General features: G+C 32.9%; 1 protein-coding gene across 2 annotated transcripts; it reads right to left on the bottom strand.

Annotated features, from left to right (window-relative positions):
* Positions 1-8,015: 8,015 nt before the first annotated feature.
* Positions 8,016-14,073, bottom strand: LOC130710909 (probable disease resistance protein At5g63020). Of its 2 annotated transcripts, XM_057560294.1 has the most exons (3): positions 13,639-14,073; positions 13,251-13,525; positions 8,016-10,517 (listed from the first exon to the last, which is right to left on the bottom strand). In XM_057560294.1, exons 2-3 carry the CDS (start codon positions 13,491-13,493, stop codon positions 8,166-8,168), a joined length of 2,595 nt encoding a protein of 864 aa, XP_057416277.1. In that variant the 5' UTR covers positions 13,494-13,525; positions 13,639-14,073; the 3' UTR covers positions 8,016-8,165. The 2 variants fall into 2 exon arrangements, with proteins under 2 accessions (XP_057416277.1, XP_057416278.1); XM_057560295.1 differs by lacking the exon at positions 13,639-14,073 and having other exon boundaries at positions 13,251-13,610.
* Between the last annotated feature and the right edge of the window lie 816 nt (positions 14,074-14,889).

The following is a 14,889-nucleotide window of genomic DNA, read 5'->3' as shown; positions in this document are numbered from 1 at the left end:
AATTTGAGAGTTGTCAACAACCTTAGAACCTGCAATTTTTGGAAATATGAAAGGCTAGATTGTCACAATAAGCAAGGAAGACACAGTGGTATGAAAGCGAACCTACCCGCAAGGTCGAAGTAACTTCGGTGGAGAGAGGGAGTGGGAGCTGTGCTTCAGCTTGGTGGTGGCTAGCAGCGACGGCGAGTGACGGCTGAATGCAGCGGCTGGTCGAATGGGCAGTGTATTTCTATCTAGCCCCTCCAACAATGATATTGACCATTAGATATATCCTGTGGCTCAGAAAATTAACCACCTGAAAAATAACTAAACATAAAATGGCATGTATCCAAGGGTGGAAAAAATAAAGGGCATTAGTTTTAACACCCCTTATTAATCCCACATCCTCTTTGATTTTCTAAATTCCCTTAATACTCTCTTACAAAGAGATAGTCAAAGTGTGATAGTATTTTCACACCTAGTAACTTTGAAACATTTTCAAACTCAATGAGTGTGAAATATTTCACACTCACTAAGTGTAAAACGCTTAAAACGAAAGGAAGAATGTGAAAAGAAAATCAACATACGCGGTTCACACAATTGTGTTTCACACTCAAGGATGTGAAACACAATTCAGTTCCACACTCAAGATCAGTAGTATGAATGGACCACCTGTTTGAGAATTTTATTTTCAATTTTAAATTTTTGTTTTTTAGAATTAGATTTCACACTCAATTGTGTGAAACATTTTCAAATTTCACACTCAAGAGTGTGAGTTATTGAACTGTTAATAATTTTATTTTTAGATTATATTTTTTGTTTTTTTATATTTTCATTTCACACATTTCACACTCAAGAGTGTGAAATCTTTTCAAATTTCACACTCAAGAGTGTGAAAGAACCAAGTGTTAAGAATTTTATTTTTAATTTTAAATATTTAGTTTTTTATAATTAAATTTCACACTCAAGTGTGTGAAACATTTTCAAATTTCACGCTCAAGAGTGTGAGTTATTGAACTGTTAATTATTTTACTTTTAAAAATAATTTTTGCTTTTTTTTATATTTTCATTTCACACTCAAGAGTGTGAAATATTTTCAAATTTCACCCTCAAGCGTGTGAAGGAACCAATCGTTAAGAATGTGAAATCTTTCACACTCACTAAGTGTGAAACACTTAAAACGAAAGGAAGAAGGCGGAGAGAGAATGAACCTACCTCGGTTCACACTTATAAAGTATGAAATGTTTTCACATATATTAAGTGTGAAAAGTGGCAATAAATAAAACTATGAGATGAGAGTAAAAGTGAAGGGTGGTGTGATAAACAAAAATGATGGTAGTGATAAGGTAGGAAAAGAGATATGTTTGGAATGAAATTAAATTTTAAAGGGTATTTGAGACATTTTTGTGCATAAAGGAGGGTAGGGGATTAATTGAGGGGTGTTAAAACTAATGCCTAAAAATAAAACCCAATTCAGATTTTTGTGTGCCTCTTTCTCATATCCAATCCAAGTGGGAGACCAATATTAACCACCAATATGTATGCAAGTACCAATTTCAATTCCATTGACACAATTTACCTAAACTAACGAATTCCAATCATCAATATCAATATCAATATCAATATATATATTAGAAAAGAAGAACTTCCATCAGGCTGATTTAGTGACGTGTCATTCTCACGTTTATTCTCAGTGACGTGTCATTCTCACGTTAATTCTCATAAAAAAAGTCATTCTCAGGTTAACTCTCATAAAAACAATACATTTTCATGATTTTATCTTAATTTATCTTATTATTTATTTTTAGAGTATTAATTAATTTTTATGGTATTTTTTTTCAATTTTCGGATTTTTAATTAATTCGGGATTTTATGAGTTTTTATTGTGATTTGCTAGATTTTTGTAGTTTTTATCTATCTTTATTTATTACCTTTTTTAAATTTTAGATTTGATTAGGATTTTTAATGTTAATTTCAGGAAGTATTTTATTTTACTCATAAGATCCTTAACTAAAATAAAAATCCAAAAATTCAATAAAAATAACATAAAATTTAATTAATACTCTAAAAATAAAATTTTTCTTCACCTAAAATTTATTTCCATAGCAAATATTGAAACAGATTTTTTAAAGGTAATTTTAAATCTGAGAAATTTTTTCATAAAATTTTAAAGTTTTAAAAGATTTGCCTTAATTATTAATTAGATTATTTTTCTCATCCTCTTTTGATATATTTGTTCCAATGTCCCTTATCTGAATTTTGCACTTGAAACTAATTCATCTTCTTTCCTAGGTTTTTTTAAAATCCCCATCTCGCGTTTCAAGGTATTCAATTCTCTACTCTTTCTCTTCTTGCTTTGGATTATCATTATTGATTTGGGTTCTTATTTTATGCTTTATTTCATTGATCTTTTCGTGTAGGAGGAAGAAAATCCTAACGAGAAGAAACTAGAGGAACCCAATAATTGACAAGAGAAGAAAGAAGAATCTAAGTTCGTGTGAGTAGTGTGTTTCTGATTCAGGTTCGATGTGAGAATTTTTTATAAGTTTTTCCCCTCTAGATTGTGATTACTTCATTGGTGAGATTTATGCTAGATTGTGGAGACCCCAAGTTACAGGTACTCGGAGGTGCTTGCTGATTTTTCCTATGGCTTCAACTCAGATATTTGGTATAAAAGATCTCTTTTATGTTCAATCATTCATTATATTTCTTTTCAAGTTGGTTATGATGCATGAAGGCTAATTAATTGTTATGAGATAATTATGCTTCATTTGTGTATCAGGTTTTTCTTCATTGTTATGAGATAATTATGTTTCATTTCACATGTACAAAATCTTTTCTCTTTTCTCTATGTGGTTGCATGATTGGGTTTTTTTCGTATTTTGTGGCCAAGGTTGTTAAAATTTTGTACTTTTGATTTACCGAGTTTGTTTGTGAATTGTCTGCAAATGTATAGTTGAATTGACGTTACTGATTCTGGTGATGGATAGTGAAATGATTGATTATTTGTTCAAAGAAGTATTATAAGTATTCAAATTATGAGTGATGATGTCTCAAATAGTCAAATTAATGTTTAACTACTTTCTTTGGTGACTTAGTGTTGCTGAGTTATTCGCCAATGTGTAATTGTGTGTGTGGGTTTGCACTATTTGATACCCCTTTTAGAGAATGAGTATTTATTATTATTTTTTTGTATTTGAAGTTTGGGTCATGATTTCATTGAATCGATTCCATGTTCAGCACAATTTTTTTATCATTTATGAGAGTGCCAACGCTCAAGTTTCATGAAGGCTCAAGAAGCTGGGCAAATGTTAGCACGTTGAGTCATATGATCATGTTAGTATGATGATTCCAATTTTCTGATCAAATTTTATATCATGACATTGTTAAGCAATCTTACTTTCCTTTAATTTCCACATTGCATATTTCTTGAGGCTTAGGTAAATCAAGTTGACCTTGGCCCATAAAGGTTTCAGTAATCTGGAGTTTATTGAGGCCTTTAATGTATTTGGTTTTAGTAGAATGAATTTTTGTGTGTCTTTTTCCTCTCAGCTTGCTATGTGATGGGATTGTGTATAAGTGTAGATTTGGTGATTCCATGAGTCTGTCTCCTCAATTGCGGTTGCTTTGCATTAAGGAAGTTGAGTCTGGTCAAGTATTTGATAATTTTTAAATGCTCTCATCATCATTGTCCTTGTGTTGGATCTTTGATCTGCAAACTATTTTTAGGGTGAAAGAAAGCTTTGGGAGAATGGGGGGTAGATCCTATCTCAAAGTCCAAAGAAAAGTTGTTATGATATTTGTAGTGAGTAGTTTCTTTTAATTGTAGAATATAGAAGGTTCTGTATCATATTTTTATTTAATCCAGACTTTTTGATTAAAAGACAAATCTTTAGTGAACTTTGTTTTTGTGTTAGAATAACTTTGCTCTTTTCTTCCAAGTTTATTAGTCAGTGATGCATCATAATATTAGGACAATCTAGCTATTAAATGTTAACTTATTGGTGTATATTTTTTTACTTGAAAGCAGGGGTTGAGGCAGGAATTTCATAAAGGGGGACTAAGATATAAAGGAACATAATTTATAAGAAAATTTCAATTTTTATCAAATAAAGAATGTGCAAAAAAATACATAAACAAAACAAGAATGAAGCAGCATCCCAACGTAAGAAAAAACTCATTTGTTGAAGTCCAAAACTTAAATGGGACATTTTACAAACAGTTGGTGTGCATAATTTTTATCACTTTTTTTACAAGCGAAACACAAGAACCACAAATTCAATCTCATATAATCTGACCGATTAACAAGGTTATTAAAAATGACCGTTGATCAAATCAGTGAAAGAATTGGTTCACCGTTCATTAGCTCAATCATAGTTGAATTGTGGTCTGACCGGTATAGCCGCTATAAATTAAATATATCATTTAAAAAAATTATATAGTAGATTAAAAAAATTGATATTAAATAATTACCAAATTTTAACTCAGAAGTTAAATTTATATTTACCTTAAATATCACATATTCAAATTGATTTCTAATAGTTTTAGAGGATGGTTTAAAAATTAACACAAAAAATTGCTATCAAATGCTTCGTATAAGTTAAAACTATTCTTTTATATTTTTTATTACTATGTTTGAAAGATGTACATCTCTAATGTCAAAATAAAGTGCAGCCCACATAGGGTGGAAAACATAGGTTCAAAAGAATGTCTACTGAATATGAGAGAGAAACGCAAACAACATAGAGGTCACTCATTCCTCTGAGCTCAACCTTCCCTTCTCTTCTCTCCTTCTCAAGTCCCACACTGCTTCAATTTTTTTTCTTGAGACATTCCTAAAATTCATGTGCCTCCGCCACGGCTTGAAAGTGAATTATGTCATTGAAAATCTCCCTTCACTTCCATGTATGTGGTTTATGCTCCATAAACTAATCTCAGTGTAGCATTTAAAATTATGTGTCGTAGAGCGACTAGAGAACTATTAATATATTTGCATACAAATAATTCCATGTTAAAACTAACATAAAAATTAATTTTAATATCTTTTCAGTACTTTAAAACCAACTTCAAATGTAAATATAATTTACTGTTTCAAAATTTGATGATAATTTTTTTTTTGTGTTATTTCCTTCATTGTTGTCTTAATATATTATTCTATACTTAGTTATTTATTGGCCTTTAAACATTGCAATTTTATTAAGTTTCTAGAGTTGTGGTATGCTACACGATTTCATATTAGTCTCTGTCTTTGTGTCGTCGTCTGATCTAGGTCCTTCGCCGGAAAAATTATTGTAAACGATCATCATGTTTGAAAATTATTTGGAGCGGGTCCTCGCCGGAGCTCTGAGCTCCGGCGAGTGATGAAACGGCATGTTGAGTGGATCAATGATGCTGACATGGATTTCAAAAATTAAAAACTAAAATTACACATCAGAAATTTAAAACCAATTAACATAAATAGATCCAATTAACCAATATAACCCTAATTAATAAATCTAACCCTAATTAATTATCAAAATCCCCCAAAATAAACCCCAATTCCCCCTAATTCTCAGAAACCTAATTGCAGAAGAACGTTCTTGAGAAATTTCCCCTTTCTTAGAAGAAGAACTTCATAAACCTTACGTTAGAACTTCAACAACCTCACCTTCACCCAACCTCACCCTGACCCTGACCCTCACCCACCTGCAATTTCCAACTGTTTCCAACCCATTCTCCACCGTCAGATCTCAACGACGTCAGATTTCCAACCCATTCTCCACTGTCAGGGTTTTGAGGTGGAAGTTGATTTTGGATTTGAGGGTGGTCGAAGAAGGAGTGTGCCTTGAGAAGAGGAGTGGAGAAGGACGTGAACAGAGACACAATGGGAAGTGGAACTTCCTCCACATTGAACTTCACCCTCTACTTATGCTGGTGGTGGTGGTTCTTCTTGGTTGGTTCTGGGTTCGGAGCAGACGAATCGGGTTTGTGGTGGAGGAGGAATGTCGATGGCGGGTCCTGTGGTGGACCTTCGAAATCGGACATGGCGGTGCAGTGGTTGTGCGGAGCGCTGTGGCTTCGTTGAGTTTTGGGTGACTTTTGAGAAGGTGGGTTGCTTCACTTCTTGCCTGCAGATGCAATTTCTAGGTTTGGTAGGGATTTGGGAAAAATGGGTCCGGTGGGGGATTTAGGTCTGGTAGGGATTTGGGGGAAATTTATGGTGTGGGGATTTGGGTTTAGTAGGGATTTTCGTGGGAAATTGATGAAGATGAACATGAGTTTGGTTTTGATGAAGATGAGCTGGGTTTGGTTTTTATGAAGATGATTTGGAGTTAATTTGGGGGAAATTGATTTTGTTAATTAATTTTTAGGTTAGATTTGTTAATTAGTTTTTATTTTATTAATTAAATTAAAATTCCTGAGGTGTATTTTATTTTTTATTATTATTATTTTTTTAATTCCACGTCAGCTTCATTAACACAGTCAGCTTGCCATTTCATCACTCGCCGGAGCTCCCGCTCCAAATAATTTTCAAACATGAGGATCGTTTACAATAATTTTTCCGGCGAGGGACCTAGATCAGACGGCGACACAAAGACAGAGACTAATATGATGTTTAACCCTTACATATATATATATATATATATATATATATATATATAGATGTGGTCACTAATTTTACATTATCTTTTTTTTTCAGTTTTTGGTTTAATTCTACCTTCTTATTCATTTTATGATTTTATCTATCAACTCTATTTGTTGAGTTTTATTTCATTTTTTTATTTAAATTTTAAAAAATAAAAAAATGAAGGATTAATAACATTCAAGTTAAATTATTTCAATATTAATCTTTTTTTATTAAAAAACTCAATCATAAGATAAATAGATTAAATTTTATTTAAATACTTACTTTTAGTTTCAATTAAAATTCATTTCTTCACTGTTACAAACTTACAGTTTTAATAGTTTTAAAAATAAACTTTATTATTTTTTATTTTAAATCTAAATGTTTGTTCTACCGCTTCACTTTTAATAAATTTAAACATGAATTTTATTATTCTTTATTATTTAAAAAACTATGTAACTGTTATAACACAATAAGTATTGATGACTTCTATATAAGAGAAAGATAAATGTAAAAAAAACATTTCAACACATTATTATTTTAACTATTTGTATACAAGTCTCGATTAGATTTTATTATTTAAGATTTATTAAAATAATTAAAGTAGTATAATTTATTTTATTTAAAAAAGATTAAAGGATGAATGACGTTTAAGTACAATTATTTTAATCTTATTTTTTTATTTAATTGGTTAACTATCTACCTATCTATATATATCTATATATCTATCTATATCTTCTATAATAATAATAATATATAATAATATAATATAATAATATAATAATATACATAAAGAAAGAGTTTTTGCAACCTCGAGGGTAAAATAGTCTATCAATAAAAAATGTTTCATTTATTTTTTTAACTATGAGTTATGAAATTCTAAAAGGGTATTTATATTTATTATATTTATATTTATATGAATATATAATATAAAGGAGAAGTTTAGAGGGTAAAATAGTTTATCAATAAAAAATGTTTCATATATTTATTTTTACCTATGAGATTTTAAGTAATTATACATATTATTTCATATGTGATTTTTCATAACCGTTCGATATTTAGCAGACTTTTAATCTCATCGTTTGATATTTCCCTTGAACTTCCTCCATCAATGTTAGTATACGACTTTCTACTATTAAGTTCAAAATTATTTTAAATGAGTTTATTATTATTTAATTTATATGAGTTATGGAATATCATAGATCAAAATTAATATATGATATTAGTTATGAATTCCATAAGACACATATTATTAGTTTAGATTTGGTGAAGTATTAATCAACAAATAATTAATATTAATAGTAAACCTTAAAAGTTAAATGTCACACAATAAAAAAAAAACTTCTCTATAAGTAAGATGAAACATTGAGACATAAATGGAAAATAAAATAACAATATATAAGTATTTCACTAATTAAAATTGTATGTTTTAGTAAATACATCATTGTATTATTCCATATATACCAAATACTCAATGATTATAATTAACGATTGAACTGGTAAAAGATTAACGGGCTCTATACTATACTGACTGAATAAATTTAGAATGGAGCAGGTCTTTAATGGTTGTGTCAGGGTCTTCCTACACTAAATTGTTCCACCACTTGATGCCTCCTCGAATTTTAACCAAACTGTCCTTGCCAGAAGAATTGGAATTCAATGGAAGCTTCCTTAGATTGTAGCAAGAATATACATCAATAATTTTCAGGGAGGGGAAATCTAATGCTTTGCTATGGATGCTCTCCAACGCTACTAAAGTCCGAAGGGAGATCAATTTGAGATTTGGGAATACATCAGCTTCATCTTCGACTTCCCTGACCACTTCTTTAATTGAAAGACAGTTGGAAACACCAAGGAACTCAAGGAGTGGAGCATACACCAACCATGTCAAATGAGTTATTGAACTACAACCATGAATCTCAACTCGGCGAAGCTTGCAAAGATAACAAGGGTTAGTAATTGACAAACTTCCTTCTATTATATTATAAACATAGTTGAAAGTTATATTCTCGAGATTCTTCATTCCTGAGAAAGTTGTTAGTAGTGATGGCATTTCAATTGCCTCCTCATATATTCTATCCAACTTAAAATATCTTGTGCAATCTCGTAACTTGTTCGACTCGAGTAATTTATGCATGGTGGTGATGGTTTTAACTGGGATGTGCAATTCCTCCAATTTTGGCAAGGATTCCAACTTCTCTAGGAGTTTTTTCACTCCCTTAAGGTTGGGAAAGAACATTAATTGTGGCCAAAATATTTTTGAAGAAAATCTGAACACCTTTAACTGCTCAAGACTTTCTATCACTTCTGAAGGAATGATGAAATCAGATCTGAAGAGGCGTAAAGATTCCATAACGAACACCCTCAAGTTTTTCAAACTCTTCAATTCAACAGGCAACCTACGTCTCATACTGGGGAGAAAATTTATGCAACTATGTGATAGATCCAATACTTTTAATCTTTTCATAAACGTAATATTTGAATAGTCAGTAATAAACACCCAACGCCCTAAGCATAGAGTGATAAGATTTGGACAAGCTCGTACTTTGAACTTTGTATATGAACTAGATATAATTGAAATCTTCTCCACAAGATTCAACCTTTCAGAATCGATTTCTGACAATGCTAATGCTTCTTCTTGAACTAGAACTTTGTCTTTATTTTGATCTCTATCACGGGATATCCATAATGCCATATCTCGAATCACATCATGCATCTTAACCCGCCTCCAATATTCTGTTGCGAAGACAAATTCAACACCACCCTCCTCTAACAAACATGAGAGCTTTAACTTCTCAATGATAGATTCTCCTTGCTCATACATATGATATGTACTTTTCTTACTCATATCTTCACCAAGAAACCCCTCTCCAATCCATCGAAGAATAAGATCGTCATTGTTAATTTCATGATCTTCTGGGTATAGAGCACAATACAAGAAGCATTTTTTATGGGCATCATCTGGCAATCTATCAAAGCTAAACATAATGATATTGAAAACTTTATTCTCCCATTCTGACGCTGTCCAAGCAGATCTCCTTAAATCATATTTGGCTTGCTTCCATGCATTTATGTTTTTCACTCCAGCCATGGCACCTCCTACTGTAGTAAGTGCCAGTGGCAATCCTGCACATTCTTTAGTCATCTCCCATGCTAACTTTGGAATTTCTGTGTGACTCTTTAAAGTCTCATCACCTACTTTTCGACAAAACAAATCAAATGATTCTTTCTTTAATAAACACCTCACTTCGAATTTCCTCTGAGCTTGCATTTTGGCACAAATATTCTTAATTCGTGTTGTGAACAATACTTTTGATTTATTATTAGTTTCCTTTAGATTTGGAACTCCCACAGTTTCTAGTTTCAACTCATCCCAAAGATCATCTATCATCAGCACAAACTTCTTTTGTTTCAAGACTTGATAAATCTTTGCCTCTCTTTGTTCTTTGTTACTATTTTCCCACCGAGCATCATCATCAATCCCAATCCTGTTTCGGATATCATTCATAATTCTATTAGTATCACAATCTTTAGACACCACCACCCACAACACTAGAGTGAAGTCATGCTTCCTCTTTCCAAACTCATTGTGAATTCTTCTTAGAAGGGTAGTTTTTCCAACACCTGCCATTCCATATAAACCAATGATATTGATATTTTCATCTCCAATACTATTCCAAACTTCATTGAGTATCAAATCCAAACCAACGGTCTCAACATTTTGCATTTCATTTACTGGCTTTGGTGGTAACTTGTTAGCAATGTCAATACTACCAAAATGTTTTCCTTTATACAACAGCTCATCCGCATTGGGAATCATATTCTTAACAATTTTCTTTCCAACCTTGTAGCTGAAAACACAATTCTTCGAGCAATAACCTCTTAAACATTTATTCTCACGAATTTCTTGAGAATCCAGAACATCCTTTATATCCTGTGAGAACACATAGAGTCTTGAGTCGTCATTAACGTATGTTTATTTAAATGGTTTAGTTATTTTTTATTTGCTAGTTAACGTTATATATTTGACTTAATGACACATTTAGTCCCTGACTTTTACCATTTGTGTAATGATGGTCCCTAACAAAAATAAATTGCAGTTTTTATCCCAACTTATATCTTTCTTAGCACTTTTGGTTTTCCATCTCATTTCCATCCAATTTTTACCAGAAATGATGACATAACATTTTTTAATAATATTTTAATTGAAAAAAAATATTTTTTTATTAAAGAACGCTTTGCTTGTTGCAGTTTTGGTCCCTCCCACACCCTCTTACTCAACTACCACTCTGCCTCCTCCTTCCTCACCCACGACCACAAAGAACGCATGAACAAACCCAACCCATAAATACTCCAGGGATTTAGAAGGAAAAAAACCCAAAACCCCAATTTCCCTTGTCCTCAAACCCTTCAACCTGAAAGTTTGTTACGGTGTGTGGTTAAAAGGGGCTGAAGGTTTGTTATAGAATATGGAAATTTCTAGGATTCAAAACTTTATATTTGTTTCTGGATTTTATTCATCAATTTTGGATATTGAAAAGTGTTTTACTTTAGAGAAGATGAAGACGTTCATCTTTAAAAAGTTGTTTATGAGTTTGGTTCCATGGTCCCACGGATTTTGTTTCTATTTTTGTTCTCGGATTGTGGTTTGCGGAAAAAGATGATGAAGGTGAAGGAGGAGGAGTGGTGGTTGAGGGAGAGGTTGGGGTGGTTGTATGGGGCCGGGGACTAATAGTGCAACATGCCAAACGTTCTTTAATTAAAAATTAATTTTTTTTCCAATTAAAATAGAGTTAAATATGTTACATAGATAGAGAGGAATGAGGGAGAGAGGAAGGGTTTTAGTGGTAGTGTTTTGCTTGGTCGATAACGACTAATTTATGATTCGGTAAAAAGTGATCAAACGGTAGAAGACTTCATCTTTTTATCATATACAAATCATGTTAGCGTTGGCCTCAATCGACGCTATGTAAAGTCGGTCTAGTTGCATCGGCTTTGAGTCGGCCTAGCCTACGTGAATATTTATGGCCGGCCCCGTAGCTGACTCAATGAGTTAGCTTCAAACCTTGTATGTCGTGACTGTAATGTTGTTTTGTGCTTATTAGCATCGGCTTTTGCATGACGTTAATCATCAATTCTTTGTAGTGCTTGCTAACCCACCGAAGCAGAATGGGGAGAGCTAGACAAGTACAACTCGTGAACTCACCCATCTGCCTCACCATCCCGCCCAAAAAAATATTCCTTTAATGTTTTTACATCATTTTATAATGATTTTTATGGTTAAATAGGTTCTGGGAAACTGACATCTAGGTCAATTCCAAATAAGTCCATAGAAAATATATTTTATGACTATTGGTCATTGACAAGTTTTTTAATTCAAATGAATATTTGGTGCTTACATGGCCATGTTTTGTCCTAGCTAACATCCTACATGGCCTCCACCTCATTTCCTTTTTCTATTCCCCTTCCTTTTCCCTTTCCCCATCGATATCTCAAACAACACCACCATAGCCAAAGCACCTTCACCCACCATCCAACATCAACGAAACAACCCAGCAACCAGTGAACCTAAACCCCATCGAGACACCAAGGTGCTGTCACAGACACCCTAGAAGCCTCCATCGACCCTGCTATTGGAATAAGTTGTCGTGTCAATCAACAACTGTTGCAAGATTGATGTTGTCCCCTCTCTCTCTCTCTCTCTCTCTCTCTCTCTCTCTCTCTCTCTGACTGAGAGAGGCCGATCGAGAGAGAAGAAGAAATCAACAAAAGGGAGTGAAAAGGTGGTCGTGAGCGGCTCTGGATGGTACCGGTGCAAGGAGGTGGTTTGATGCTGGCTAAAGAGATGGTTCGATTTTTTGCTTCGATTGGAATGATAAAGGAGGTTGTTGATTGAAGGAACGATTCTCCATGATCATAATGATAACTTAGGTTGCTACTGTTGTTGTGCAGTCGCAAAGAAGGAAGGATCTGAGTTTGGTAACAAGTGTGCTTGACACGGTGAGAATTGTTGGCCGCAAAGTTGGGATTTGTTTAACATGGGTATTCTGATTTCGATCCAAAACTTTGAAAATGGAAGGAATGAATTGGTGAGGATGAAAGGAATGACAAAAAACCAAAGCATGAGAAGCAATCCATTGTTAATGCTCAAGTTCTTTTTCCCTTTCTTCCTTCCTAAACCCAAACCCACTCCAAGGTTGTCATTTGCACCAAGTTATATGAATCCTTTCTGGACAAGGACAACCATTTTTTTTCTAGAACAAATCAAAGTTTTAAATTTAAACTTAACCCATAGATCTCATAGCTAGCCTCAGTCACACGCTCCTATTTCTCTTCCTCTCTCTCTCTCTCCCACTGTTTCTCTCTTCCCCTCTCACTTAAGTTTTTGTTTGGGTCTGATCAAATTACCCATGTAAATATGTAGTAAAACTACTTTAGTCAAAATATTACTGAAATACCTAAAACTAAGATAATTTTACCTCATATTTACTTAGGATAATTTAGATAACAATAACATTATTCTTTAGACAAACACTTTTGTTTGCAGATAGCCTAGCTAAATTTTCCTATTTAATTTCTAAGGATCTCCAAATTTTCAATTTTCAAAGAGGATATGCTACAAGTTTTTGGCAAATGCATTATAAAGCTTCTAAGAAAGTTAAGATACCTTTTGAAGATTGCCAACATCCTGCAGCCAACCCTCCACTTCATTTTTCCTTTGCATCTCTCCCGTGTATTCAGCAGTCTGAATCCTGATATTGATATCATTGAACATCTGTTGAAGTTGATTCCATTTCCCTCTCAATGACTCCACATTCTCTTCCAACTTATAAACATAGGACGCACGCTTGTTGGCGCAGCTAAACAAGCAAGTAGCAGTCCTCTCGATTATTCCCAGCCATTGATCCATGCTTATGATCTAATTCTCAAATCGTAGAAAGGCTTGCAGGAAAGATAAAACATCACAATTAGAATTTCTATTTTAATGTATTTGTTCTTCATATATAAACATTTGCAAACAATGAAAATGTTCTTATGGGTGCAGTTGATCTTACCTCAGATGAAACTATATATATGCCGGTAGGACTTGTATAATTTCATGATTCCTTTCCGCAAAATAATATTGAGCATTAATCTTGCCTTCTTCTCTTTGTCTTGGTGTTGTAACCTTTGTTTTTGATTTGGTCTAAGAAAAAGAATAACTTGATATTTCGTTCAAGAATAGACATTTGGCATGAATTGTCCATTGAGGATTTTGTAGAATCAATTTGTATCCCATGTTTAAAGGTAAAGCAATACTAGTGTTAGATAATTGTGATTGTCTCTTTGTACAGTTATACATGTCTATACCTGCTGCAGCAAAATATGAATGAATAAAATACAGAAATTCTCCATGCTCTATATATTGATGAATTTTTTTTTTCTTTCAAAAAAAATACAGAAATTCTCTATGCTCTATATATTGATGAATTTTATTTTACTCATAATTTTCTTTAGGTGTCGTATCTCATGTAGTATTTTAAGTTTCAACTTACAATTTTGTTATTTTGTTGAAAAAGAGGGGAAGATTTATTGTTGCAATTTTTAAAAATTAGTTGAATGACTTAATAAGTTAATAATATATTGTTCTTAAAATTGTTTATGTTCTTTAATGCATGATTTGAGAACTAGCATTTTATGTTCAATTTGCAATTCTAAAAGATCATCTAAATTCTTTTTCCTGTTATGATCTTTCTTCCTCCATGCTCTACCCCTATTAAATCTCCAAATCTTCCTCCATCCTCTCCCTCTAAAGTCAAAATTGTATATTCTCCATTGCTATATATTATTTTAGGTACCACACATTAATATAACTTAAGGTACCACAACACTCAGTATATTCCTTTCCGCAGCTATGAAAGAATACTGCTGTTTCTTCACTGTCTTACTTTTGTGATTCTCAGTTTTGCTTCAATCTAATTAAAATGACCAACTCTAGATAATTGTGTTCAAGGATAAACTCAATCATATGGATTTGGGACCAGAAAAATAATCATGTAGTATAATGTAAGACACCAAGACACGGTCAGTGGGCCACACGCCTCTGGGTCTGATGACGCCGGAAAACAATTCAGACTTGAGGGAGAAGCAGGCAAACTTAGGACCCAAAAACAAAACGACTGTGAAGCCCTGAAAAACATATACACTTCAGGCCTTGTGTACATTGGTTGAAACGGCTAAGTTACCGATTTGTCATGTAAACTAACCAAGCCAAACAAGTGAGGTTCTCACCAGGTTTAGTTGAGGACTGATCGAATTAACAGCTC

This window comes from Lotus japonicus, chromosome 4, assembly GCF_012489685.1.
Source record: "Lotus japonicus ecotype B-129 chromosome 4, LjGifu_v1.2".
NCBI classification, from domain to species: domain Eukaryota; kingdom Viridiplantae; phylum Streptophyta; class Magnoliopsida; order Fabales; family Fabaceae; genus Lotus; species Lotus japonicus.
The sequence above is the reverse complement of the archived record's forward strand: the minus strand, read 5'-3'. Positions and strand labels throughout refer to the sequence as shown.

Bases quoted from the DNA above. Each gene is read 5' to 3' on its own strand.
- LOC130710909 (XM_057560294.1), bottom strand. From the start codon at position 13,493: ATGGATCAATGGCTGGGAATAATCGAGAGGACTGCTACTTGCTTGTTT. The intron at 10,518-13,250 runs GTATCTTAACTT...GTGTTCTCACAG, and splicing joins ATGTTGGCAATCTTCAAAAG to GATATAAAGGATGTTCTGGA.